Here is a 24,973-nt window from a genome sequence, read left to right as displayed (position 1 = left end):
TAAATACATATTGCTGTAAAGGCGGAACACTATTAGAGAAACAATGTGGGTAGAACTCCAAAGATCTCAGTTTTTCTAGTCCTGGTTCTTAATTTTTTTAAGTAAGTTTATTTTTGACAAAGAGAGAGAAAGAAAAAGAGAAAGAGAAAAAGCAAGCCAGGGAGGGTCAGAGAGAGAGAGAGAGAGAGAGAGAGAGAGAGAGAGAGAGAGAATCCCAAGCAGGCTCCACACTGTCAGGACAGAGCCTAATGCGGGGCTCAATCTCAATCTGAGATCATGACCTGAGCGGAAACCGGGAATCAGACGTTTAACCGACTGAGCCCCCCAGGCGCCCCTCTGGTCCTGGTTCTTTATGTAATTTGGGTATGACACTGGATATTTGGTTGCTCATTTATCAAATACGGGATAAGTCAAAAAATGGAGATGGAGTCCTTCAAACCTTTGTAATGGGTTCTGTGTGTGTGTGTGAGAAATTTCTAAATTCCGCAGATGAACAATTTGAAGTGTGGGATATACATGGAAAAATCTTGATTTTTCTGCTATCTCTCTACACCAATTGCATCTCAGAAGAAATGGAGCTAATGTGTTTGGCACACCAGCATTTCTTGATACGTGGGGCAGCTCCCACATGGTGATGTGTCAGTGCGATCAGTCTTAGGCACATTCATACCTGGGTACAGTGCATGATTGCTCGAGTATGGATTGCCTCATGTTCTGGAACAGAGGCATGTTCTACTGCTCCTGGCCAGGGATGTGAGCTTAGTTTACACTGGTCTCCATTATCATTGCTGATGTGTTGAGGAAGTGAATTTAATAAGCAGGGTAAACAGGTTTTGTTTCCAAATTCTGAGATAGGATGATTGTAAGATGGGTGCTTGGCTGAACCTTGTAGAGTCTCTTCAGTTTTCTGGCAAGAAATCTGAGGGCAAAGAGGGCTGTTTTAAATCAGGCAGAGACTTGCTGTGCAACCCATTTCAGCTGCACAATTCTTCACAATTCTTTTTGGAACAAAAGTCAGTCAAGATACTGATAACTATTGCTTTGTGTCGGCAGCGTTCTTTCCCTGCTCTTACTAAAACATTGGGTTGCCTGTGCTTTCAGTAAAATTCTGGCTATTAATTTAAAGATGTTTGTTGCAAGCCACCATCTGTGTTTAAGTGGTTTTAGGTACTGTGTTCTGTGCATTCTGTAGGGTCTACTGATATGTAGTCAATAGCTGGTGAATCCTCTCTTGGGGAAGATTAGAAGGAGGAAGAGGTGGCCGTCTGTGTCACCAAGTGGTAATAACAGTGATGATGACTAAAATAGTAGTCATCGTTTATTCATAATTATTGAATGTCAACTAGATACATGATAATAATAAATACATTATTTAACATATCAACTTTTTGGTAGTTCATAAGGTAATGTTATTGATTATTATCCTATTATTACAGGGTATTATTCCTTATGGGATAATAAACAAGTATCAACTTGTTTCTGAAATGACTAGACTATTACCGATTTTTGTAAAGGAGCACAGAGAGTAACCTCTCTGATTAGTAGATAACTTTCAGCCTTTAAATGAGATTTATTGGAGTGCCTGGCTGGCTCAGGTGATGGAGCATGTGGCTCTTGATCGTGGGGTTGTAAGTGCAAGCTCCATGTTGGATGTAGAGACTATGTAAAAATAAAATCTTTAGATAGATAGATAGATAGATAGATAGGTAGGTAGGTAGATAGATAGATAGATAGATAGATAGATAGATAGATAGATAAAGGTTTACTGATAGAATGTACTTTGGTTTCTTCAGAAAAGTTTACATATAATTTCCATAAATTAACAATTTTTTAGCACATTCTACTGGAAACCCAGAGAGATGACAGGCCATATTTGTCGCATACATCACTGTAACCCCCATTTGTAACATAGTGCCAGGCACATGGTGGACATTCAGTAATTATCCCAAGCTGATTTAATTTAGCATTGAAATTTTATTGCTACAAAATTGTACCAAAAGTTTCTCTTATAGCCATTTGTACATGTCCCTAAAATGAAATTCACAAAAGATTCTTGATATAATAGAATAAACACAGAAATTATTTAAAGAGTTAAAAAATATTTGAGGTATATCTGCACTAACAGCATGTATATTAAATTTCAGATTGATTTGATTTAAAATAGCTAAGATATAAACCATAAAAAATGTGAGTAAATACTCGGCCTATCAAAGCTCGTTACATAATTACATGGTTTCAGAATAGTTCTTATTCATAGAGCACTAATATAAAGGACCATTTCTGCACAAATTCTTTCACCGATGGAGACTTTAATATCTTGGAGACAAATACGCATGTCTTTAAATATTAAGCCACTTGAATGAATAATTTAGTCAATATTTCTTATTAATCAAATGAAATCAATTCTTTGTTAATGGAACTTGAAAACCTTAATGTTTGTTTTTGGCTGATTTTCAAATAATAATATGAGCAATAAAAACAGCTAAACCAATTTAAACCTTTTCATTTTTTTCTTAAGTCACATCTGGGCTTAGTAACCAAGCCCAGGGCTTGTACCTTGGGCTTGTACCAAGTCTCAACCCACTGATATATAACTGACTAATGAATTAAGCCCCCCTAAAAGCAAAACTTGAATCAGAAGCTTTCAGAAAAATTTAATGACAGCGATACCACACAGTGGTTAGCTGTGAACCTAATATTAAATTTTTTGTTCATTTGTTTATTTGTTTGATTAGTTATTTTCTCCTTTATACTTCTTGGTGCACTTCAAAGCAGGAAAAATAATTATGTTGGATTTAAACTGTACTTATATTAAAAGATGGGCGTGTCATTTTCTATTTCAAATCCTAACATGAATGGTTGTCCAAATTCATCATCTAAATTGCTGTTGTGAAAGTCAATATTGTGGTCATAATACATTGAAACAAGTGATCCCGAAGAATTCTCAGTAATTATCACTGAAAAGCATTTGCTAGGTCAGTCATTGGGCTAGCCTCAAAAGTCCTTATAATTAACTGTTTCTGTCATCATCCTTCCTTTTTCACACAGGAAACTATCAGCCAACAGAAATTATATAAAGGCAACACAAATGTGATTGAAAAGTTCTAGGCAAACATTAAACTTGAAGTTAAAAAAAAAAAGTTCCTCAGATTGTTGATTCCAGAATTTTCTCTTCAGAAAATTTCAGTTGAGGTGACTTTCTTATTGATATGGGTTTGGGGCCCACCTTCCTTCACTCTTTACTTCAGTTAAACCCACAAAGAAGTAGAAGAGGCACTTAGAGAAAGCCAAGGGCAGAGAATGTGTGGCTCCCGTGGCTTTAGGTATACAATAGTGCAGCTTCCCCTCGGCCTGAGAGGAGGCGAAGAATCTTGCTAAATACGTCCCTCAGGTACACCACTGGTGTCATCCCCTAGCTACGGATTCCTCTCATGTCTTCTCCACAATTGACCTTATGGGACTTGATTCTCCTCTCTCCTGAATAATGTCATGGAGGTATAAGTTATTATTAATTCCTAAAAACAGCTTGTAGAAAAGAAGTAATCTTATTATTTACACACACACATGCACATATAGAGCCGTCAGCAACATATGACCATAGTGACTTATATAAAGGAGAGTTGGAGCCTTGTTCTACCTGATTTTGTATCCTCAGGACCTCGCAAGTACCTGGCTTAGACTATTCCTCAAAAATATGGGGCGCCTGGGTGGTGCAGTCGGTTGAGCGTCCGACTTCAGCCAGGTCACGATCTTGCGGTCCGTGAGCTCGAGCCCCGCGTCAGGCTCTGGGCTGATGGCTCGGAGCCTGGAGCCTGTTTCCGATTCTGTGTCTCCCTCTCTCTCTGCCCCTCCCCCGTTCATGCTCTGTCTCTCTCTGTCCCAAAAATAAATAAAAACTTTGAAAAAAAATTAAAAAAATAAGTGTGAAATGTAGGATTGGAAAATTAATTCTCTTGATTTTTCTTTTCTGCAACATCATTAGTCATCTCTGCCTAACTGGAGGTAAATTTGTCAATTCAAATGGGAGACATTTAAAAGAAATATTTTTTAAAAACATTTTTTTTTTCAAAATTGGAGTGACCAATATGATAAAAAAATAATAGCAGGTAAGATTCATTTCTCTTCCTTTCTCTTCCTTTCCTTTCCTTTCCTTTCCTTTCCTTTCCTTTCCTTTCCTTTCCTTCCCCTTCCCCTTCCCCTTCCCCTTCCCCTTCCCCTTCCCCTTCCCTTTCCCTTTCCCTTCCCTCCCCTCCCCCCCCTCCCCTCCCCTCTCCTCTCCTCACCTCTCCCGTCCTTACCTCTCCTCTCTCCTGTTCTTTTAATTCCAGTAGATTATTTTCAACTTATTAATGTTGAGCCTCTCAAGACAGAGCACTGTCCTAGGTGCTTATTACTTAGAATATTTGATGACTCTTAGGAGCCACGACTTCTGTCCTTAATAAACATAGTACAAAGGAGAATGGCAAAATATTTTAAAACTCTGTCATGCATGATATACTATGAATGAAAAAAGTCTTCAGTGCCTTTCTTTCCCTTTAACAAGGCCACGCTTGTTCCTAAAAAGTGGGGCAAGAGAGATTTCTATTCTGCCTTCCTTTGGCAACAGACTGCTTCTCTACATTTGGTTGGGCTAAGGATGTTGATAACTTCAAAAGGATGCTTTTTTGTGTCCACCCAGGTTACATTACATGCAGAGGGACCATGTCAGGGCTCTTATCAATGTTATGGTTCAGAGAGGTGTGGAACAGAGATAGCTGTGATCACACAGCTAAGGATACTGTCCACTTATCCCACATTCTCTGCTGCCTCCAGAAATTCCAAGTGTACCAAAAATAAGGTTGTATAGTGCTTACCAAAGGGATAAATTTGTGTAGATGGGAGATAATATGTGAAGTATTTCTCACCTCCCTCCTACTTTCCACCCCCACACAAGTATGCTCCTATTGAATTCTAGGTGTGAACACCTAGATATTTCACTCTGACTCAACTTTCCATTCTCATATTTGATAAGATTGACACAAATGAAATGCATTTGATAATATCCAACTATAGATCTTAAGCATCTCTAAAATGGTCAATAAGTAGATTAAGGAGATGAAAACAAAACTAAAAAAGTATTTTTCTCTTACAAAAATATAATTGAATCCCTTTGACAAAGAGCTACCTTACTGGGTATTTGCTGTGTCCCTGGCACTGTTTTAATTGCATCCATTTGCCCACATCCTATGGAGGCTCACACTTTAAAGATGGGGAAATTGAAGCTTTGCGAGGTTAAGTGACTTGCCTAAAGTTGCACCTGGAAAAAGGCAGAAACATGTTTTGAATGCAAGTAGTCTGACTCCTAAATCTGATTTTTAACCTCCATGCTATACTGACTCTGGGTAAATGAATCCAGAATACCCTGATGTCTTTAAAATAAGGTATAGTTTTCCTAAAATATACCTCTTTAGTCGAGCATAAGTGCTCCTTAAAGCAAGATATGCCCATGGAAACCAGTGCTATAATTTTAGGACTTTCCCTCTAACTAATGAAGGGCATTTTCTTTGCAAGAGAATTAAGCACAGAATTGTGCAAGGATTGAAACGCGCTCTGAAACCAGGATTACACCCACTTTGGCATGCTGTGTCAAGCACCCAGGGCATAAGGAAAGAAAAGCAGGCTGGAGTGAATGGTTACACATTCAAATTTGAGCCTCAGCCATATATGTGGGTTAGTTTCCAAATGGACATTTACATTGCCTTTATGTGGATCAAGTTGGTGTTTATTTGCCAAACGTGTTATTTAGATCTAGGAAAAAGATGGCATGGCCCCAGGGGAAGTTTCACAATTATACCCTAACTAGGCTCCCCAACCTACTTCAGATAAAAGGGGCCCCAGAATGTTTGATAAACATAGCATCTAATAGTTCATTCATTTTCAGGAGGGAGCAGTCTCTACTTTTGCAGTAGGTCCCATCTGGGACTTGCGGACTGACACCCAACATTTGTCGTCTCTCTAACCGTGATGTGTTCCTGGTCCTGACTTGGGTGGAGAGGGAGGAAAAGGGGAGCAAGCGATTATCTTTGTGAAAAATCTAGCTTTTATTACATCACCTAAAGTAGCACAACCTGCTACACTAATGAAATCGTGTTCTTGGTTGAAAAGGGCAATTGTTAGCCTGACTTTGTGCACACTAAAAACATCCCCCCAATCTTGTTAAATTATTGCTCTCATTTCAGATTTTTATAGCTGTGCAGCTTACCAGCCCTCATTTCTTTACGTTTCATTCATTTTCCTTGTATTGATGATTAATGGAGGATGTCGAATGTTAGAGTGAGCAGGCATCAGCAATTGCAAGATCATAATTAGTTTAGCTGACGAGGGCCTCTGATAGCACTTGCATCTGGATGGAAAAATTACCCTATAGGGAACTGGCTGCTCACCAGGTCTTTTTAGTGATACATTGTGAAACACCCGATGAATCAAATGCCCTTTCAATGCCAAGAAAGTGTTCCAGTCTTGAAGCCAAAATTATGTCTGCAGAAAGCTTTCCATTTGAAATGTATCAGAGTACAATTATAACCATTGTATTTTCTTGGCAAGAATACCACTCGTCTACAGTATGGACTCAAGTTAAATAAATTGCCTAAATTTTATGAATCCCTGAAATTTTGACTTATGGTATTTGTAATTCTAAATTTATAACAAAATAGGGTTCCAGCAAGACTTTTTCCACTCCTTATCTAACGTGAATATTTTATCATTAAAGGCTTCACTTCCTAGAGAAAGGAGAGCGAAGTTGCAATTCAGGCTGTCTTTTTTCGTAGCAAGAGCATTTCATTTCCTGCCTGTTCGCGTTTGCGCCTACAAACACAGCCTGACTTTTGTTTCAATGAGTTTAATGGAATCATTACTTGATAGCAAGAATGGAACAAGCAATGCTAATTATCTACGTTTAAATATTCCTAGATTATTTTTGAATCTGGTGATTACGGAATTCAGCCCACTAAAATCAATTTGTATTCGGAAACGCTTGTGATTTCCAAGTCTGAGGCAAATGAAATAAACAGCCATTGATGGGACTATGTTGTCTGGCTTAAGCAGGCACCTCATAAGGGTTCTCAGTAACACTGTACTTCTAGTTGGCACAAGTTTATATGGTCCCCTCAGCTTTGGGAAGTCGAGGGTGTTCTCTTTCAAAGTTTACAATTGCACGCCAAAAACTAGAACTGAGTGTGCTATACTCTCTTCATACTTGCGTTGCATGAATGACATACAAAAAGACACAAATCAGGTTTAATTCTAAACGGTTCACATGCCACATTTATTATAAGCTGGACTATATGTTAAAGCTCAGGTAGCATGCGGCCCCCCCTTTCTAAAGTGTATTGAACATATTGCCAGGTTCTGTCTTTTGACTTTTGTTTTGACACTTTTAAAAGGTATATTTTAGGGTTCAGCATTTAGGAGCCGTCATTAAAGGCACAAAACCCAAAGTTCAAAAAGTTAAAGCTGTTTCTGTGAAAAGCCTTTGGTGTTGCACACACCTCATCCATCACTGTAGGGTTAATTATAATGAAAATCAGTGGTGCCTATTAAACACAATTGAACCTGACCTCATTATGGGCAGTGTGGTTTTATACTGTCATTGTTGCTAGTCTAAAGACAAAACTCCTGGGTTGATTTGGTCTAACTCCACTGATCATGTGACTCACCTCTGACCTTGTGTTTTTTTCCCTGTTTCAGAGGCGTAGAGGCTCGGGTGTTTTTTGTGCCAATTGCTTGACCACAAAGACCTCTCTCTGGCGAAAGAATGCAAATGGCGGATATGTATGCAACGCGTGTGGCCTCTACCAGAAGCTTCACTCGGTAAGAACTTGTTAGACTGTTTGAGGAAAAGCTTTTTAAAGCAGCCTGGTCTGTGGTGTGATGTGTACCATTCCCTGGCTTGCAATGCCTGCTCCCGCAGAGTTTAATACAGTCACTTTGAGAACACATGTGATTTATGGTGAAATGGCCTCCAGTGTTATGGGGAGATACATTTGAGATCATTAGCGATGCATTATGCTTCTTTTGATATAAAAGAGGAAAATGATTGATTTCTGGGAACTTTTGTAACAGGTAGTCAAACTAGTGGTTATCAGACTTTGGTGAAATTAGTTTAGGCAGAAAGGAGAAACCTTAAAAGTTCAAAACTACATAAAAAATGTATACTCGTATAAAATATAGGGCAGGGAAAGGGTGCTTATATTCAGCTTAACTTTAGAATTTGCAGTTGTCATCTTGGCTGCTTTGGGGGCTGGAAGTCAGGCGCGTTCAGAAGAGTGGTTCTGAACTAGGAGCCACCAACACCAGGTAAACCTCTTAGGTTCTTCCGATAGACTTATTCCAGCGAGGCGTCTGAGGGCTTGAACAGCGCACATCCCAGCTAGAGTAAGGTGCGAAGATGCTTTGTGTTTTCAGATCTCTGGCTGACTTCTTTCTGTGCCTCACTGAGGTCCTTCCGGTCCTTTCTTGTCAGATTTTAATTAGAATCCTAGAATCAAGTTTAAACTCACAAATTCCCCCCTCTATCTGTGTGTGTGACTTCCCGGAGGATTTTTTTTTTAGTTTAGAAAGTTTATCTGCTGACAAGAACTGCCTTTAAAAATAGGAATACCCCACTTAGTAAACAGAAATCTATTTCCCTCTGCCTTTTTCATTTTGTTTGGCATTTTACCATAGCTCGTAGCACAGCCAATGAATAAATTACAGCTACAGGGAATACGGTTTTAGACAAAACGTCCTCATAAATGAACCATTGGAAGCACTCTTTAAAAAATGCATGCTGCCAACAATACTAATTGGTGGTAAACTGTAAAACCTTAGTTATTACATATAGCCAGCAGAAAGATTCTCCCCACCACCACCACATCAACTTACTTTTTCTACACCTTCACCATTTAAACACAGCAATAAGCTTTCATTTAATGAGCACTGACATTAATGATTTTAATTGAACTCTGGCCAATCATAGGCTAAGAATTAATTAAACCACTGCTCTTCCAGGTTATGATAATTTAACAACTATGATATAAAGTAAACTCTTTTTTATAATTATTTTAATATTCATCTCTCCAGAGACAAGATGTGTTCAGTTTTGAGGTTTTTTTTTTAAATCATAAATTTAAGTACATAAAGGTTATGCTCACATCCATGTCAAAGACTGTTACAGAAGTTACAAAGATTTTAAAAGGGTAAAAATGCAAATTTCCGGTTTCCTTACAAGATATAGATTAAATACTGCATATTTCCGTAATACAAATATGAGCTCTTTAGAAACCTGAACATTCTCAACAAATGAATATGGTATATCCAAGGGATGTGGAATTTTCATCCTGAAACCAGTAATTGAATTGTCAGCAACAAGTGTGTTATCTTTCTTGCCTTCAAAATGCCTCTGTGACAATAGAAACATTCCAAAAAGGATTTAGACCCAGATCTTGTTTAACATGTAAAAGATACTCTCTTGCATTCAAGTGCATTCTTTCTAGGAATTATTCACAAATTAATATATATATATATATATATATATATAAACACACACACATATATATTCATATTCTATGTAGAAATGATTTGCTGATTTAAGTAATCTTTTAGAAAAATCAGGTTTTAGCCACTTAAAGGTTTCCCTAGGGGCGCCTGGGTGGCTCAGTCAGTTTAGCGTCCGACTCCGGCTCAGGTCATGATCTTGCAGTTTGTGAGCTTGAGCCCCATATTGGGCTCTGTGCTGACAGCTCAGAGCCTACAGCCTGTTTCGAATTCTGTGTCTCCCTTTCTGTCTGCCCCTCCCCTGCTCATACTCTGTCTCTCTCTGTTTCTCAAAAATAAATGTTTTATAAAATTTTAAAAAAAATTTCCCTAAATTTTCATCTATAAATATGCATTAATTTATTAAACTTATTCTTTTGATTTTATAAATCAAAGAGCTCTTTACTACAAGTAAAGTTATTAGTATAGTCTTGTCTATAGAGTTTAGTCCTGTAATCTAAATACCAATCATAAAGTGCTTAACCTGAATAAAAACCAACCTGAGTGAAAGCATTCGATCTGAGCACAGAGTAGAATGACGTATCAGGTATTTGAACCAAAGCTACAAAGGAATTTGTATTTTCACCAGAAAACAAATGCTTCACCTGTTAACAAGTAAAATCTTCTGTAGTGATTATGCATGTAAAATACTATTAAACAAGGAGAAATAAAAGTGAGAGGTTAAGAAAAAGTCTCCCACTGATATGGCTTTGATTACCTGATGTCTTTCTTCATGATTCTGTTCCTTTGTCTTTGATTATTTATGCTGTGATATTTAATAGCTTTATATCCACATTCGCAGTTATTTAGAAGAATGCATGTTATTGGTCAGCTCAGGCTACCATGACAAGATACCATAGATTGAGTGGCTTAGACAACAGAATGTATTTTTACACAGTTCTGGAGGCTAGAGGTCTGAGGTCAGAGGATCAGTGTGGTTGGGTCCTGTTTGGAGCACTCTCTTCTTGGCTTACAGAAAGCCACCTTCTGCCTATCTGCCTATCCTCATCTGCCTCCTAAAGACCATGTCTCCAGCTACAGGCACATGGCCGGGTAGAGCTGTAACGTATGAATGAGGGGACCCAGTTCAGCCTGTAGCAATGTATAATTTTTCCACAGTTGTCAATAAAGGCTATCGCCCATGTTCCTGTATTGACATCTTAGTGCATGACTCAGAAGTTGAGAAATATTTCAGAAAAATCACGTTTCTTCAAGTAACTTTCTACACAGTTTTATCATTCAATGCTGCAATTCCAAAATCTATTGAGTTTGGAAAAGCTGTTTTTAAGTAGATTAAAGTTTTCAGTCCTCCCTGCGAAGTTGGACATGATTTAATTAGGCTAAAATAGTGTGCTTTGGTTCCTCCCTCTGATCCCGCGTAGGGCAAAAGGAGGAGATTTAGTAAATCTATAACATAAAGTCTACCCTTGCTTTGAACTTAAGCGTGGTTCATATTTGCGAGGAATGGTTAATGCATTTTAATGCATTTTTTTAATGTTTTCCTTTTATGTGTTGTATGTGTGTGTGTGTGTGTGTTTTCTCTGCAGACTCCCAGGCCTTTAAACATCATTAAACAAAACAACGGTGAGCAGATTATTAGGAGAAGGACAAGAAAGCGCCTTAACCCAGAGGCACTTCAGGCTGAGCAGCTCAACAAACACCAGAGGGGTGGCAGTGAGGAGCAGGTCAACGGAAGCCCCTTAGAGAGGAGGTCAGAAGATCATTTAACTGAAGGTCACCAGAGAGAAATTCCGCTCCCTAGCCTGAGTAAATACGAAGCCCAGGGTTCATTGACTAAAAGCCATTCTGCTCAGCAGCCAGTCCTGGTCAGCCAAACTCTGGATATTCACAAAAGGATGCAACCTTTGCACATTCAGATAAAAAGTCCTCAGGAAAGTACTGGAGACCCAGGAAATAGTTCATCCGTATCAGAAGGGAAAGGAAGTTCTGAGAGAGGCAGTCCCATAGAGAAGTACATGAGACCTGCGAAGCACCCGAATTATTCACCACCAGGCAGCCCTATTGAAAAGTACCAGTACCCCCTTTTCGGACTTCCCTTTGTACATAATGACTTCCAGAGTGAAGCTGACTGGCTGCGGTTCTGGAGTAAATATAAGCTCTCCGTTCCTGGGAATCCGCACTACTTGAGTCATGTGCCTGGCCTACCAAATCCTTGCCAAAACTATGTGCCTTATCCCACCTTCAATCTGCCTCCTCATTTTTCAGCTGTTGGATCAGACAATGACATTCCTCTCGATTTGGCGATCAAGCATTCCAGACCTGGGCCAACTGCAAACGGTGCCTCCAAGGAGAAAACGAAGGCACCATCAAGTGTAAAAAGTGAAGGTCCCTTGAATGTAGTAAAAACAGAGAAAGTTGATAGAAGTACTCAAGATGAACTTTCCACAAAATGTGTGCACTGTGGCATTGTCTTTCTGGATGAAGTGATGTATGCTTTGCATATGAGTTGCCATGGTGACAGTGGACCTTTCCAGTGCAGCATATGCCAGCATCTTTGCACGGACAAATATGACTTCACAACTCATATCCAGAGGGGCCTGCATAGGAACAATGCACAAGCGGAAAAAAATGGAAAACCTAAAGAGTAAAACCTTAGCACTTAGCACAATTAAATAGAAATAGGTTTTCTTGATGGGAATTCAATAGCTTGTAATGTCTTATGAAGACCTATTAAAAAAATACTTCATAGAGCCTGCCTTATCCAACATGAAATTCCCTTCTTTTATTCTTTCTTTTGATGAGTAGGTTACCAAGATTAAAAAGTGAGACAAATGGTCAGTGAGAAACAAACGAAAAAAAAAATGGAAGATGGTAAATAGTCATGTTTTAGAACCTAGCAAGTCAGAACCATCTTGGCGAATGTGTACTGTGGAAACGGTCCATAAGAAGTATCTCCAGACTCTATTATGTTTGTAAAGGAAGAGATCAAAGCTATCTCGAATTTGAAAGGGTTTACAGATTATGATACTAATGCAGTATTGGGCTGGCCATTGGTCCATTTGTTCATCAACCCATAAATTGTTGCCTAAATTTAGAAGTATCATGAAATCCTAGGCAGATGAGGAGAAATCTAATCTCCAGGGCAGTGAAAGGAAAATGGCGCCTCTTACATCAGTCTCCTCTCATTGACGGTGTTTCGGATTTAGACCTAGAAATGTGAGCTGTGGTTAGGCTTGGTGAGAGAGCAGCGAGGAAAGTGACAGACGGTGGCACAGTGATTTGGGCCAGCCCTGCCTGTACATACACATGCACACCCTCTCTGATATTTTTGTCCTTTAGATGTTCAGATACTCCTTTCAAAAACAGTCCTTTCATTTGCAGCTTAGGTTCATTTTGTCCCAATATTTATGCCTTTTTAAAAACAGTGCCCTCAGTGCTTACATAGTAATTCTTTTCTTTAGCCAGATATTCCTATCTTGTATGTGATGAAGCAGTTTGGATTTGTTTTTTTAAGCCTCCTCTTGGTCACCGATCTCACTTGGCACATTGTAACTAAAGGGATCCCCCTCAGTTCAAAAGATTCGATGGATATAAAAGTTCAGACCATGGGCTTAACTTGTTCAGAATACATGGTATTTCTCCATAAGGTAACCTGCTGTATTTTATTTATTTCCTTTTGGTTAAATATAATTTCCAAACTTTGTGGCCAGGCAGCGTCTAAGGTTACGTTACCACAGACTGATAGTTGATATATGTACCAGTCACTCCCTTCATTAGATTTATACAGGTTTAGTTAAGTAGCATTAAATAGGATTCTTAGAAGTATATCTTCATAGTACTTTTAATACTTCAGGCTTTGTAAAACTATCCATGAAGGGAAAACTCCTCAGCATAACTGCTCAGGGAAATAGGGCTAAATAACTAAACATTAAATAATTGGTTAAAGGTGCTGTTAGTCGAGCCTCAATGCTTGCTACAAGGATGTATGTACAAGGACTGACTTTAATAATTTGCATTATATTGTCCCAACCAGTAGTTTATTTTTTGCCACGGAGATGTAGAAGATATTACAAGCTACTGGATGCACTGTCAGATTAACTTATTTCATTAAAGAAGTTGGGAGAACAAATAGGAAAAAAAAAACTTATTTTTCTAGTAAATATTAATGTATTACATTTCAAATAATGGTGCCTGACATATTGAATAATTATTTTCTACAGTGTACGTATGCAACAAAGATATTCCATCATGCATTAGAGTCAGTTCTGGCTCTGCCTAGCTGTTTACATTTGCAAATGTAGCAAACAAGGAAATGAAGCAACTATTTCTATTGCGGTAGATATCTTTTGTGTGTGTGTGTGTGTGCATTAAAGTTGTAAACGGTAACATGAAACAAATGAAAGTTCTTGATATAATGGTATGGAAAACAAGAAGGAAATGAAAATATTTTTATGCCTACTTAGGAAAAAAAAGGGTAGCACTATTCATTCCAAGTACTTTCTTTTTTTTAATTTTTAAGCTCTTAACTCACATTGTTATGCTTAAAATGATAAACATATATCCTCTTTTTATTGCTTTGTCTATGTTTCAGATGAAACATTTCAGAAATTATTTTGATAAGTGCTGCTGGAACCCGCAGCACTGATGTTTTTATTGCGTTCTGTAGCCGCATTTGCACTCATTTTTACATAATTCCCAGTCGCTTTGTTATTGTTTGTGTTTTGTTTGGGTTTTGTTTCTTTTTCCCAGTGCCAGGTCTTTGTTTCTTAAAGTTGGATGGCAGGTAGAGTTCAACCAGTTTGTGACTGTCGTAGTGAATGAAGTTAAAATGTCTTTTTGATGTGTTGTCATTTCCATTCTTGCATTTTTTGTTTGTTTGTTTTCATGTAAAAAAAAAAAAAGGAGAGAAAGAGACAGAAAAAAGAAATCAGGACTAAGCCTTCAGCTTCAGTTTTATTTTTAAAGGGCCCTATTCTGGTCTCACCTGTCCAGCTCTGATATTCACATAAACTGAAATGAGGAGGTGGAATGAGAAGTTCTAACATTCAAATTATGTGATGAGAATTTTATCTTTCTTAGGAATTTCAATGAATGCATCTCAAAATGTACAGGCAGACTTGAGAGGTGGCCATGAAAGATCTCAGAAAGAGAGGAGATTTCCCAAACAACGAAACAACGTTTCATTTTCATTTTCTTAGTAAAAGGACTTAGTAACGAAGTGCACTGTGGCAATCCTTCAGCAACATTACACGTGGACTGCTCAAATCAGTAAAATGCCAGAAGTTTGGTTAACTTGGGTATGACTTTTTGGGCAAAGCTACTCGGTAAACAATTTCTCCAGTGTGTCGGACACAAACAGGTTGTTCATTTTTGGCATGTATTCCTTCTGTTTTTTGTTTTTGTTTTCTTTTTTCAACTGATTTTTGTTTTCTCAAGACAGACATAGTAGTAACGATTAGCATTGGAAAATACATATCACTATTCTTGAAATATTTATGGTCAGTCTACTTTTGGTAGAATATTCTTGGATAGCATTGACACGATAGATCTTCTTCCATATTCTTTTATTATTGATTATTTTATTTTCATTTTTGTTTTCATTATTATACATATTTTGATGGAGAAGAGGTTGGGCTTTTTTTAAAAAGATGAAAACTTACTGTGACACTAAAATACCCCCTGTTTTTTGACTTCTGAAAGCCTTTGTTCCATCTCACAAAATATATTACAAAAGTGGTTGGTTGTTATTTTAATTTGGTTTTAAGGTTTCCAAATGATTTTGCCTTAAAATGTGATATTAAATGAGCTATTTAGGTACTTATCCTTTTTTTTTAAGGACTTTCAAGATGATTTAGGATTTTCCCCTCTTGGAAAAGGCTTCCCCTATGATGAAAACTATATGCCAGCTAAAATTGTATACCATTGAAAAACTGTAAGTCTTTTGAAATTACTTGTCTCTATTTTGAATCAAGTTTTGGGTCAAATTTTAGGTCAGGACCAGCTCATGCATTCATTCTTCCTTTTCTTACTCTTTCTTTCTTCCTCTCTCACCCATATATTCATACTGTTGTTTGGGATAGAAAAATCATGAGCCAGCCCACCTTGGAAGGATGTGGATTGAGAGACACTACAGGACTCTAAGTGTATGAGAAAAGGATGGAGCTCTAAACCTTAACATGTTAACTCTGTAGTTCAAAAGGAAAAGAGTGTGCCCATTCTTTCTACATGACATATTGAGATGTTCTTTTAAAAAATCAACTTTTAAGATAGTGATGTTTTATTCTAAACTGTTCTCTTTTAGTAAAGGTAGATTTTAGAAAACAAGCATGGGGATTCTTTTCTAAGGTAATATTAATGAGAAGAAAAAAAAAGTGATTATCTTTAACAGCTCTTTGTTGAAGCCTGTGGTAGCACATTATGTTTATGATTGCACATGTGCACATAATCTATTATGATCCAATGCAAATACAGCTCCAAAAATATTAAATGTATATATATTTTAAAATGCCTGAGGATATACATTTTTCTCAATAAATCGAAAAGTATCAATACTGCTATTAAAATAATTATTAGCCTTCTGCTGTGTGGCTGCAAAACATCACAAGGTGACCTGTCTTGAGACTTCTGAACTGCCTGCCTATTTAGTTAGTGAACATTAGCGCAATTCTAGAGTGGGGATATCTGTCATCCAGTGGTGGAAACATGGAGTAAAGAAGCTAGTGGTCAGTTTCTGTGCTGTATGCCAGCCTTTTCCCTACAGTTTACATGAGCTCATGGTCTTTGGGTTGAGGGTCATGGCAAAAAATGCAAGGCATCTTTGGTAAGCAAGTAGGTGAGAGCTTGCTGACTGTCCCTAGATCACAGGAGAAAATGGTGGAATTGAAATTCAACCAGAATATGAAACAAAATATGCTAACCAAAGGTAGGTAGTGTCAGGTGGAATTCTATGAGTAGGCAGCTGTAAATGAGAAAAGGTAGAAAGACATGCATTGGGACTTTGAAGGGCTGGGTTATTTTCCAAAAGAAAGACTTGGCCAAGGGCAGAGGGAGGGCTTATTTGGAGAGCACTTCCTTTTGGTTTTCCATTACTGTTTCATAGCTGATTCACACGTTCCTGATAGCGGTGCAATTGTTGAGAAATCATCCACAATTATTTGCAGTAATTAAGACCTCTGAAAGATGCTAGGGCAGAAGTGTGTGAAGTCAGGGATGAAGAAAATGTGAAATTCAACATTGATCCACACATGGAAACTGGATAATGTGTGGTTCTCTTGAAAGGAAAGGTAGAGCTGTAAGCTTCACTCCGTCCTACACCAGAGAAAAGCGAGAGTAATTTTACATGGGAATAACGTATAGCCTTCATCAGAGAAGATGGTCCTTCAGGACCCCTAAGTCCCCAAACTGGATCCTGATTCTACCCCTGGTTGTTTTTCGTTATATGACCTGCAGCAAATCACTTTTTCTTTTCGTTCCTCAGGTTCCTCACCTGTAAAATGGAAAAAAAAATATATTAATAATAATATTAATAATAATAATAATAATGGTAATGTAGTACTTGTTTTGTAAAGCACTTTGAGATCCTTGGTTGAAAGGCACCATGAGAATGCCAAGTATTATTATATGGCCAAGGGGCTTATTTAAACTCTCAGTTCCCAAGGGCCAGAAAAGGTTGGGGTCATGTTTCTTAAAAAGATGAGCTGTAAATATCATACCAGGCAGCCTATAGTGTTGACTATGAAGAGGCAAAACTATTACAAGGCTGATAAAACCATAGTTTCTTAATGGCTACCAACAAGGCAAATATCACAGTAAGAAATGCCAAATTCCTTAGGGTGGACTGTTTGACAACATGGAATTGGGGGGGGGGGGGGGGTGGGACGGGGTTGGGAAACATCTCAAAATGCCAATGTAAAATTAACTTACAGCAATATTCACCAGCAGAAAATGTCTTTCATATGGAATGATTTCATGTTGCTAAGAAAAAATTCAATTTGTAGTCCTGATTTGAATATTAGAATGTTGGCTATAATAGTCTGTTCTTACAACACATGGAATTTTTTTTGTTTTATTTAATTTTGTTTTCATAGTGCATGTTCATTTCTACTCACAAACATGTTCTTGGTGTATTTCTTATGCAAACAATCTTCAGGCAGCAAAGATGTCTGTTACATCTAAACTTGAATAATAAAGTTTTACCACCAGTTATATATAATGGCGTTGGTATGGTTTATATGGATTCACTTTCATGCACGTAGAAATAGGAAACACAGACCATTGTGACATATAGACAGGCTCTGATGAGTTGAGATGGTGAAATCAAATCACCATTCTCAAAAATAAGACTAAGATTGAAAGGTCCTGGAGTCTCTCAGCTTGTTTTGCTTTGCTTTTTTTTTTTTTTCTTTAACCAATCTTTTACTGATAGATCTTGTATAAAAGAAAAAATATATATACTAGTTTCTTGAGGAGGGTTAACAATAAAAATTGTGTTTATTTCAAAAACATTTATTAAGTATTGAGTGTTGAGTATTGGGTAATGATTGTTTTACGATATATAAAAACTGCGTTTGAAGTTTAGCTTTGATTCATTTCAGTGTACCCACATATGATGTGAAGATCCTGATAATCTCCGTAAATTCATATTAATATGTTAATATATTACACACATTGTTTGCTTAAAACGAAATTAATCAGAGGAGGGTTCCTAAAGGATGATTTTGAAAGAGGGAAGCGGCAAAAGCAATCAGAAACCCAGGTAGGAAAATGACATGGGTAAATTCACCTAAGTGTTTTTTTGTTTGTTTTTTTTTAAGTTTATTTATTTATTTAGAGAGAGGGTGAGAGCCCGTGAGCAGGAGAGGAGCAGAGAAAGAGAGAGAGAGAGAGAGAGAGAATTTCAAGCAGGCCCCACACTAAGTGTAGTGCTTGATCATTCAGGGCTCAATCTCAGGAACCATGAGATCATGACCTGAGCCAAAATCAAGAGTCCCGGTGCTCAACAGATTGAGCCACCCAAATGCCCCCACCCAAGTATTTTTAACCAGAAAGAAAAACACAAAGAAGACAGGACTTACAGTATTTAAATAACTTATTGCTTCGAAGATTTGTTTTGAAAATTTCAAATGAATTAGTATCTACCCCCCTTACACAACCTTACTTCTAATTTTTGTGAGCCTCAACTTAACAAATCCTTTTATTATTTGTTTTTCTAGCTCTTTCTCTTTTCTCTTGCTTGGAAAACAGAGTAGAGACTTTGAGGTGCTTTCATAATGGTAAGAAGCTTCACAACTGGAGGCAACATTCTCTAGATAAGAGTGGAGTAGAAATCACTTAATATGATTTCTTTATATACAACTTGGTTTTTCTGTCAGGGAGCATGTTTCACATAAAGTTGAATCCACTTTGTTCTCACCCGGAACTGTCAGAATCCCATTCAGAAAGAACTCTGTAAGCATCAGCTGTTTACCCTTGTTTGAGGGGAAAGAAGATCAAGTTAGCACTGTGAGTCCTCACCTTACCATCTCTGTGAGGGTAGAGCAGGGGTCAGAAACTCAGTCACACAAAAGAAACAGGCAAGTGGCTTGTGTGGGTGAGCCAGCTGGGTGGAGACCTTGGGAACTGGAGGGCTGGATGAAAGGTAGCCTTTCCCCGTCTCTTAAGAACAGTGCCAAACTGACTTGGGTTGCAGATTTTCAGTTTTTAAGAAAAACTGGACAAAGGTAATTTTATGCGAAATCTCCTAATTTTTAATGTCAGTGACTTTTTTTCTTTCTTTCTTTCTTTCTTTTTTTTTAATATTGCAAGCCAAGCAAAACACTTGTTCAGAATAAATTCCACCCGAGACAGGCAATGTGTGACCCCTGGAGCTTGAACAATAGTGAACTCTGGTAACTGGCAGGGAGGAAATTGGGCAAAGCGCTGAGGTTAGCTGTGGTTCCTCTGGGTTTTGTCTCCGGTCCCAGTGCACCTCCAGCTCTGCCAGGAAACCCGAAAGCACCGTGGCAGCAGCACCTGCCTGATTCTTTCAGAGCCAAATTTGCTTAAGACGAGAAACATTTGCACAGAAGACAAACAAGCCTTCTTCTTTTTTTTTTTTGAGCGTACTGCTAATTAGTTTGTACTTTTGTTCTCCGTCATTGTAACCCCGAGTATGATTTTCCTTTTTTTACCACACTGGTGCAAACTAAGACATTTCCCAAACTATTAAAAGTTGCTACAGTTAATGTCCAGTAACGTCCAAGATGTCCTTGTAGCCCTCTTCATGTCAGGTGTTTGGGTGAAATTAACAGCAGTAGAAAAGTAAAGCATTAACAGGTGATGAGGAGGGAGGGGCTTTTTCATGTTATAGTTGATAATTTTAATGAATAATTTCAGGATTTTCTTTAAATAAAAGCAATGTTTATAATGAAATCTTATTGCTAGTTTTAATGATTTTTTTTGAAGTGTATTTTTATTTATTTTGAGCAAAAGATAGCAAGTGGAGGAGGGGCAGAGAGAGAGGGAGACAGAATCCCAAGCAGGCTCTCTGCTGTCAGTGCAGAGCCCAGTGCGGGGCTCAAACTCACCAACTGTGAGATCATGACCTGAGCCAAAATCAAGAGTCAGACGCTTAAGTTGTCTGAGCCACCCAGTTGCCCCCTTATTGCTAGTTTTATAAAACTGTTCTCCAATATGTTCAGGATGTCAGTAATCTGAAAGTCACCTTCCGTCAATGTTAAAATACTTGTATAGGAGGTAACAACGACTTCTTCCAACTTTGTTTAATAACAACAATAATGTAATATTGTTATATATTTTATATATATATATAATTTAACAAATATATATTTTAACAAAATATTAACTCTTTTCTTCAGGGAAGTAGTAGAGACTGGGGTAGCAAGTGCTATTAGCAGAAAAATACAATAGAAATTCTTTAAATTATTTCCATAAATAGGTGAATTTCCAAATTAAAACTGCAGAAGCACTAAATTGTAAGCAATTTCCCAGGAATACTTAGAATTCAAACCCCATGAAGACATCACAGACCTTTTTGCAGAACATGTACCACCTGTTATGTGAAAGCAATGTCTGCCTTCATCATGTTTACACATTAGCCAGTTTTTAGACTTAGTGTACTCTACAGCCAATGGTATTTTCTTCAGAGCTTAAATCTCCTTAGATATTTTCTCTCTATGTAGCCCACATATTACCCAATGAATTCATGTATCTGAAAAAGCATAAATACACTAGCTAGTTTACAAAGATCAATTTGATATCATTATGATGGATTATTTTCTACAACTTTATTGTTCGTAGTTGCCTTAATTTTTTTTCTATAGTGAAATTATCGTTGCCATTATTCTTGTTTGTTGGTTGGCTGGTGATGACCCGTGTAGTATAAACCCAGGCTTCATGCATTCATTCAACAAATACCAACTGAGTATTATGTTGGTATTTGCACTATTCCAGGCATTTGGACTGCCTCAGTGAAAGAAAGCAGACCCAAACTCCTCTATTTGTATGGAAGGGAGACAGACAATAAACTTACACACAGTAAACAAACATATATATAGCGTTCCATGTTAGAAAGTGAAGTATGCACTAGAGAAGAAAAACAGAGTTCAGGGGCAGTGCAGGGGATGGATGCCATGTTCATTAAGCTAACCAACAGTACAGCCATCATTATAGCGAAGACTTAAAGAAGGAAATGGCGAGTGAATAGCTCATGCAAAAGCCCCAAGGTGAGAGAATATGTCTGGTAAGCTTGAGAAAGAGCAAGGCAGCCAGTGTGACTGAGGCAGGTAAACCAGAGGGAGAGTATGTAGAAACTCACTCAGAGGTGAAAGTATGGACGTAAGAGGAGATCAGATCATTTAGGATGTTGTAGGCCACTCTGTGGAGCGTGGCTTTTATTCTGTCTGAAGCAGGGAAGTACTTTAGTGCTTTGAGCAGAGGATTGCTGTTTGATGTATGTTTTCATGGGATCATTCTCTTCGATGCTTGGAATAAATCCTAGGAGGTGAGGATATGAGGATAGAAGGAAACCAGGTTGGGCGCTAACTTAGTCATCCCTGCAAGAGATAAGAGGGACAGAAAAGCAGTTAAAATTCCAGAAATAATCTTAGAAGGAGAACAAACTAGATGGCCTGGATGCAGGGTGTGAGACAAAGAGAAGAGTCAAGAATTATTCTAAGATTTTTCATCTGAGCAAACTGAAAGAATGGATTTGATGGATCGGATTTGGAGTGGGGAGGGAAAGGAGTGAAACTGGGGACTAGCTACAGTTAAGGTCCAAAGGTCAAATAGATGGTTAGACCTAGGAGTTGGAAGTTAGGAGTTAGCCATAGCGTCTAGACAGTATTCAAAACGATGAGACTGGCTGAGATAATCTAGGGAGGGAACAGGTGGGAATACACCCAGTATTTGAAATCTGGGCAATGAGGAGACACTCGTGAGAAAAACTGAGGAGGAAGCTGCCTGTGTGGTAGAAGGAAAACAAAAGGAAGTTATCTTAGAAGCCAAGGAAACAAAAATGTATCACGAGGCAGGGGGCAATTGACCTGAGAAGATACTGCTGATCGGTCAAGTAGGAAAATGGTCTCTGGCAGGATGGGCTATACACTTTGTGGGGCCCAGGGCAAATTGAACATGCAGATCCCCTTGTTCAGAGATTTCAGGACAGTGCCATCAGAGTTTTCAATGAAGCTCAGGACCCTGTGCACCGGCACACTTGCATATGCCCATGAAGCTGGCCCTGGTCAGCAGCACACTGACAAAAGCAGTTTGGAGCCATGGATGGGAAAGTCTGATGGAGTACTTTTTTCTTTGACGTTTGTTTATTTTTGAGAGACAGAGCACAAGCAGGGGAGGGGCAGAGAGAGAGGGAGACACAGAATCCAAAGCAGGCTCCAGGCTCTGAGCTGTCAGCACAGGGCCCGATGCAGGGCTTGAACTCATGAACCGTGAGATCATGACCTGAGCCAACGTCGGACGCTTAACCGACTGAGCCACCCAGGCGCCCCTTGATGGAGTACATTTAAGAGATGTTTGGAAAACAGTATACAAAGGATTTGGGGAGCTCTTCGCTATAAAAGGGATTGGAAAAAGGAATGCTGGCTGACAAGAGATGTTGAATCAATCGAAAGTTGTTTTGCTTTAGAATGGGAGAAAGAAAAACATGTCCCTTTGCTAAGGAGGATGATGCAGTAAGGAAGGCTTTATTCGTCTTACCAGAGAGAGGAGAAAACAGCTGGAGTGATGTTCTTTGATAGGTGAATGAGTGGAAGGAGATAGAATCTTATGCCCAAGTGGAGAAGAGGAGAGTTCGCATTCATAGTCACAGTTGGCAAAGCAGACTGTGTAGACACAGATGTTGGTACATGTGCGGCTGTGATAGTGGAGTGCCCAAAAGCTCTATTTTTTGACAAAATGTTTTTCCTGTGGCTCTACTGTTCTGCCCATTACCCCATTCAGAACTTCAAAGCATTTCACTCAGAAACAAGGCTGCTTATACACTAAACAAGGCAATATTGTTTCATTATATCCCAATGGCATGTGGATATTTGGATAAAGTCAGAAAACTGTCACATAACTGAAAATGGTATTTGAATCTCACTTTAAAAATTGCTTCTGTAAAAATCTGCCCCAACATACTCATCTTGTTTAGTTCAAAATGTTATTTCTCATTTTCTTAATTCCAAGTTTTCAAAGACACATGGATCTTGTTATGCTAATAAGCAACACCACAGCAAGTATAGCGTTCTTCATTCTCTTAATACCATTTCCTGAAGATACACCCAATAAGAGGCAGGTTTTTACCAGGTTTTCCTTATGACTGCGATTGATTTTTTTTGAGTGAATTAGTTCATGTGTGCCGAATACTGATTCTGGACTCAGAACTGTGCACGAGCAGTATAAAAGACACAAAAGAGTTCAAATTTGCTGCATACTCTTGATTATACCACAAAGGTACAGTCGATTAAGATATAAGGTTGCTTAGTTACAAGGTTTTTTTTTTTTTTTTCCATTTGGGGCATTTTCTGAACCTTTCCTTATTACATTTCATTTCATTCATTTTAGTACCCTTGACAAAAAGTCTTCCCATTATCTTAATAAAATTTTGTTGAAATTTGTTGAAATTCTCTGTTATTCCCGCTATGACTTTTAAATATAGCTAATATGTTCACAGGAAAGGCTTTAGTATTTGGTAACGGTTCAATTTACAGTGTTAACTTCTAAGAAAGCACTTAAAGAATGGTATCTTACCTTAGATACCTAATAAAGTAAAAAATCAAAACTTGAAAACTGAAGTAAAGTGGACTTCAGTGACCCACAGACGTTTTAAAGAATGAAAGTTGGGGGCGCCTGGGTGGCTCAGTTGGTTAAGTGTCCGACTTCGGCTCACGTCATGATCTTGCGGTTCGTGAGTTTGAGCCCCGCGTTGGGCTCTGTGCTGACAGCTCAGAGCCTGGAGCCTGTTTTGGATTCTGTGTCTCCCTCTCTCTGACCCTCTCCTGTTCATGCTCTGTCTCTCTCTGTCTCAAAAATAAATAAACGTTAAAAAAAATTTAAAAAAAAAGGAATGAAAGTTGTTTGGTTTTTCCTATATTGTTCTTTAACTTGTAATCCGGTAATCAGCCAATACTATTTTTACTTATTTTATTTATTTATTTAGAGAGAGAGAGAGAGAGAGAGCAGGTGCACAGTGGGTGGGGGTGGGGAGACAAAGGAAAGAGAGAGAATCCCCAACGGGCCCTGGTACTGTCAGCGTGGAGCCCCATGAGGGGCTGGAACTCACGTCCTGTGAGATCGTGACCTGAACCGAAGTCGAACGCTTAACCAACTGAGCCACCCAGGCACCCCAGTCAATGCTCTTTCCTCAGTGAGTGTTCTTTGCCAGCACCAGCTGTCTTTGCTCTGTAATCCAGGCCTCACATTTCCTACATGCATGCAAACGTTAAGGTAAGGCCAGTTACCTCATGGGCAGTAGTGAATGTTTACCATCACTGAGAATCATGGAGTAGATTGCCTGATACACTTACATTACTGGCCAATGATGGCAACTGAGACTTCAGTATTCTCAAATGCAGTGGAAACTCTTCTTTCTGAATTGGTGCTAGTTGGCCCTCATTTCCTGGACACTCTCATATTTGAAGACTGCAATTAAACTCTTCTTGGTATCTTTGGTTGAAGTTGTCCACGGCAAAAAGCAGGGGGGAGCCTTTCTCACTTCATGCCTATGCATCCTCCGCCATCTATTCTCCTTCCAGACCCTGTTCCCTCATTAGCATCTTATTGTCCAGAAGGAAATGGATTGTCATTTGCTTTTGAGGACGTTAGATTTTTCCTTGCCGTTTTCAAAATGATTTCATGAAACTAAAATTTGGTATAACTTCCAGGTGCATTTCCTTTGATTCGAATCTATGGGCTTAACACCTTAACAAACTGAGTAGACATATTTGCATTTCAATAACCTGAG

At 38.4% G+C, this 24,973-nt stretch overlaps 1 protein-coding gene across 2 annotated transcripts in view; it reads left to right on the top strand.

Annotated features, from left to right (window-relative positions):
* TRPS1 (transcriptional repressor GATA binding 1) overlaps positions 1-17,720 on the top strand; it is a 258,854-nt gene extending 241,134 nt beyond the window's left edge. For both annotated transcript variants that reach the window (XM_043601624.1, XM_043601623.1), the window contains exons 6-7: positions 7,726-7,848; positions 11,100-17,720. In XM_043601624.1, coding sequence (XP_043457559.1) covers positions 7,726-7,848; positions 11,100-12,161 — 1,185 coding nt within the window. In that variant the 3' untranslated portion in view covers positions 12,162-17,720. The remainder of the gene's footprint in view (positions 1-7,725; positions 7,849-11,099) is intronic.
* The last annotated feature ends 7,253 nt before the right edge of the window (positions 17,721-24,973 follow it).

Source organism: Prionailurus bengalensis, chromosome F2, assembly GCF_016509475.1.
Source record: "Prionailurus bengalensis isolate Pbe53 chromosome F2, Fcat_Pben_1.1_paternal_pri, whole genome shotgun sequence".
In the NCBI taxonomy this organism is placed as follows: Eukaryota; Metazoa; Chordata; class Mammalia; order Carnivora; family Felidae; genus Prionailurus; species Prionailurus bengalensis.
The sequence above is the reverse complement of the archived record's forward strand: the minus strand, read 5'-3'. Positions and strand labels throughout refer to the sequence as shown.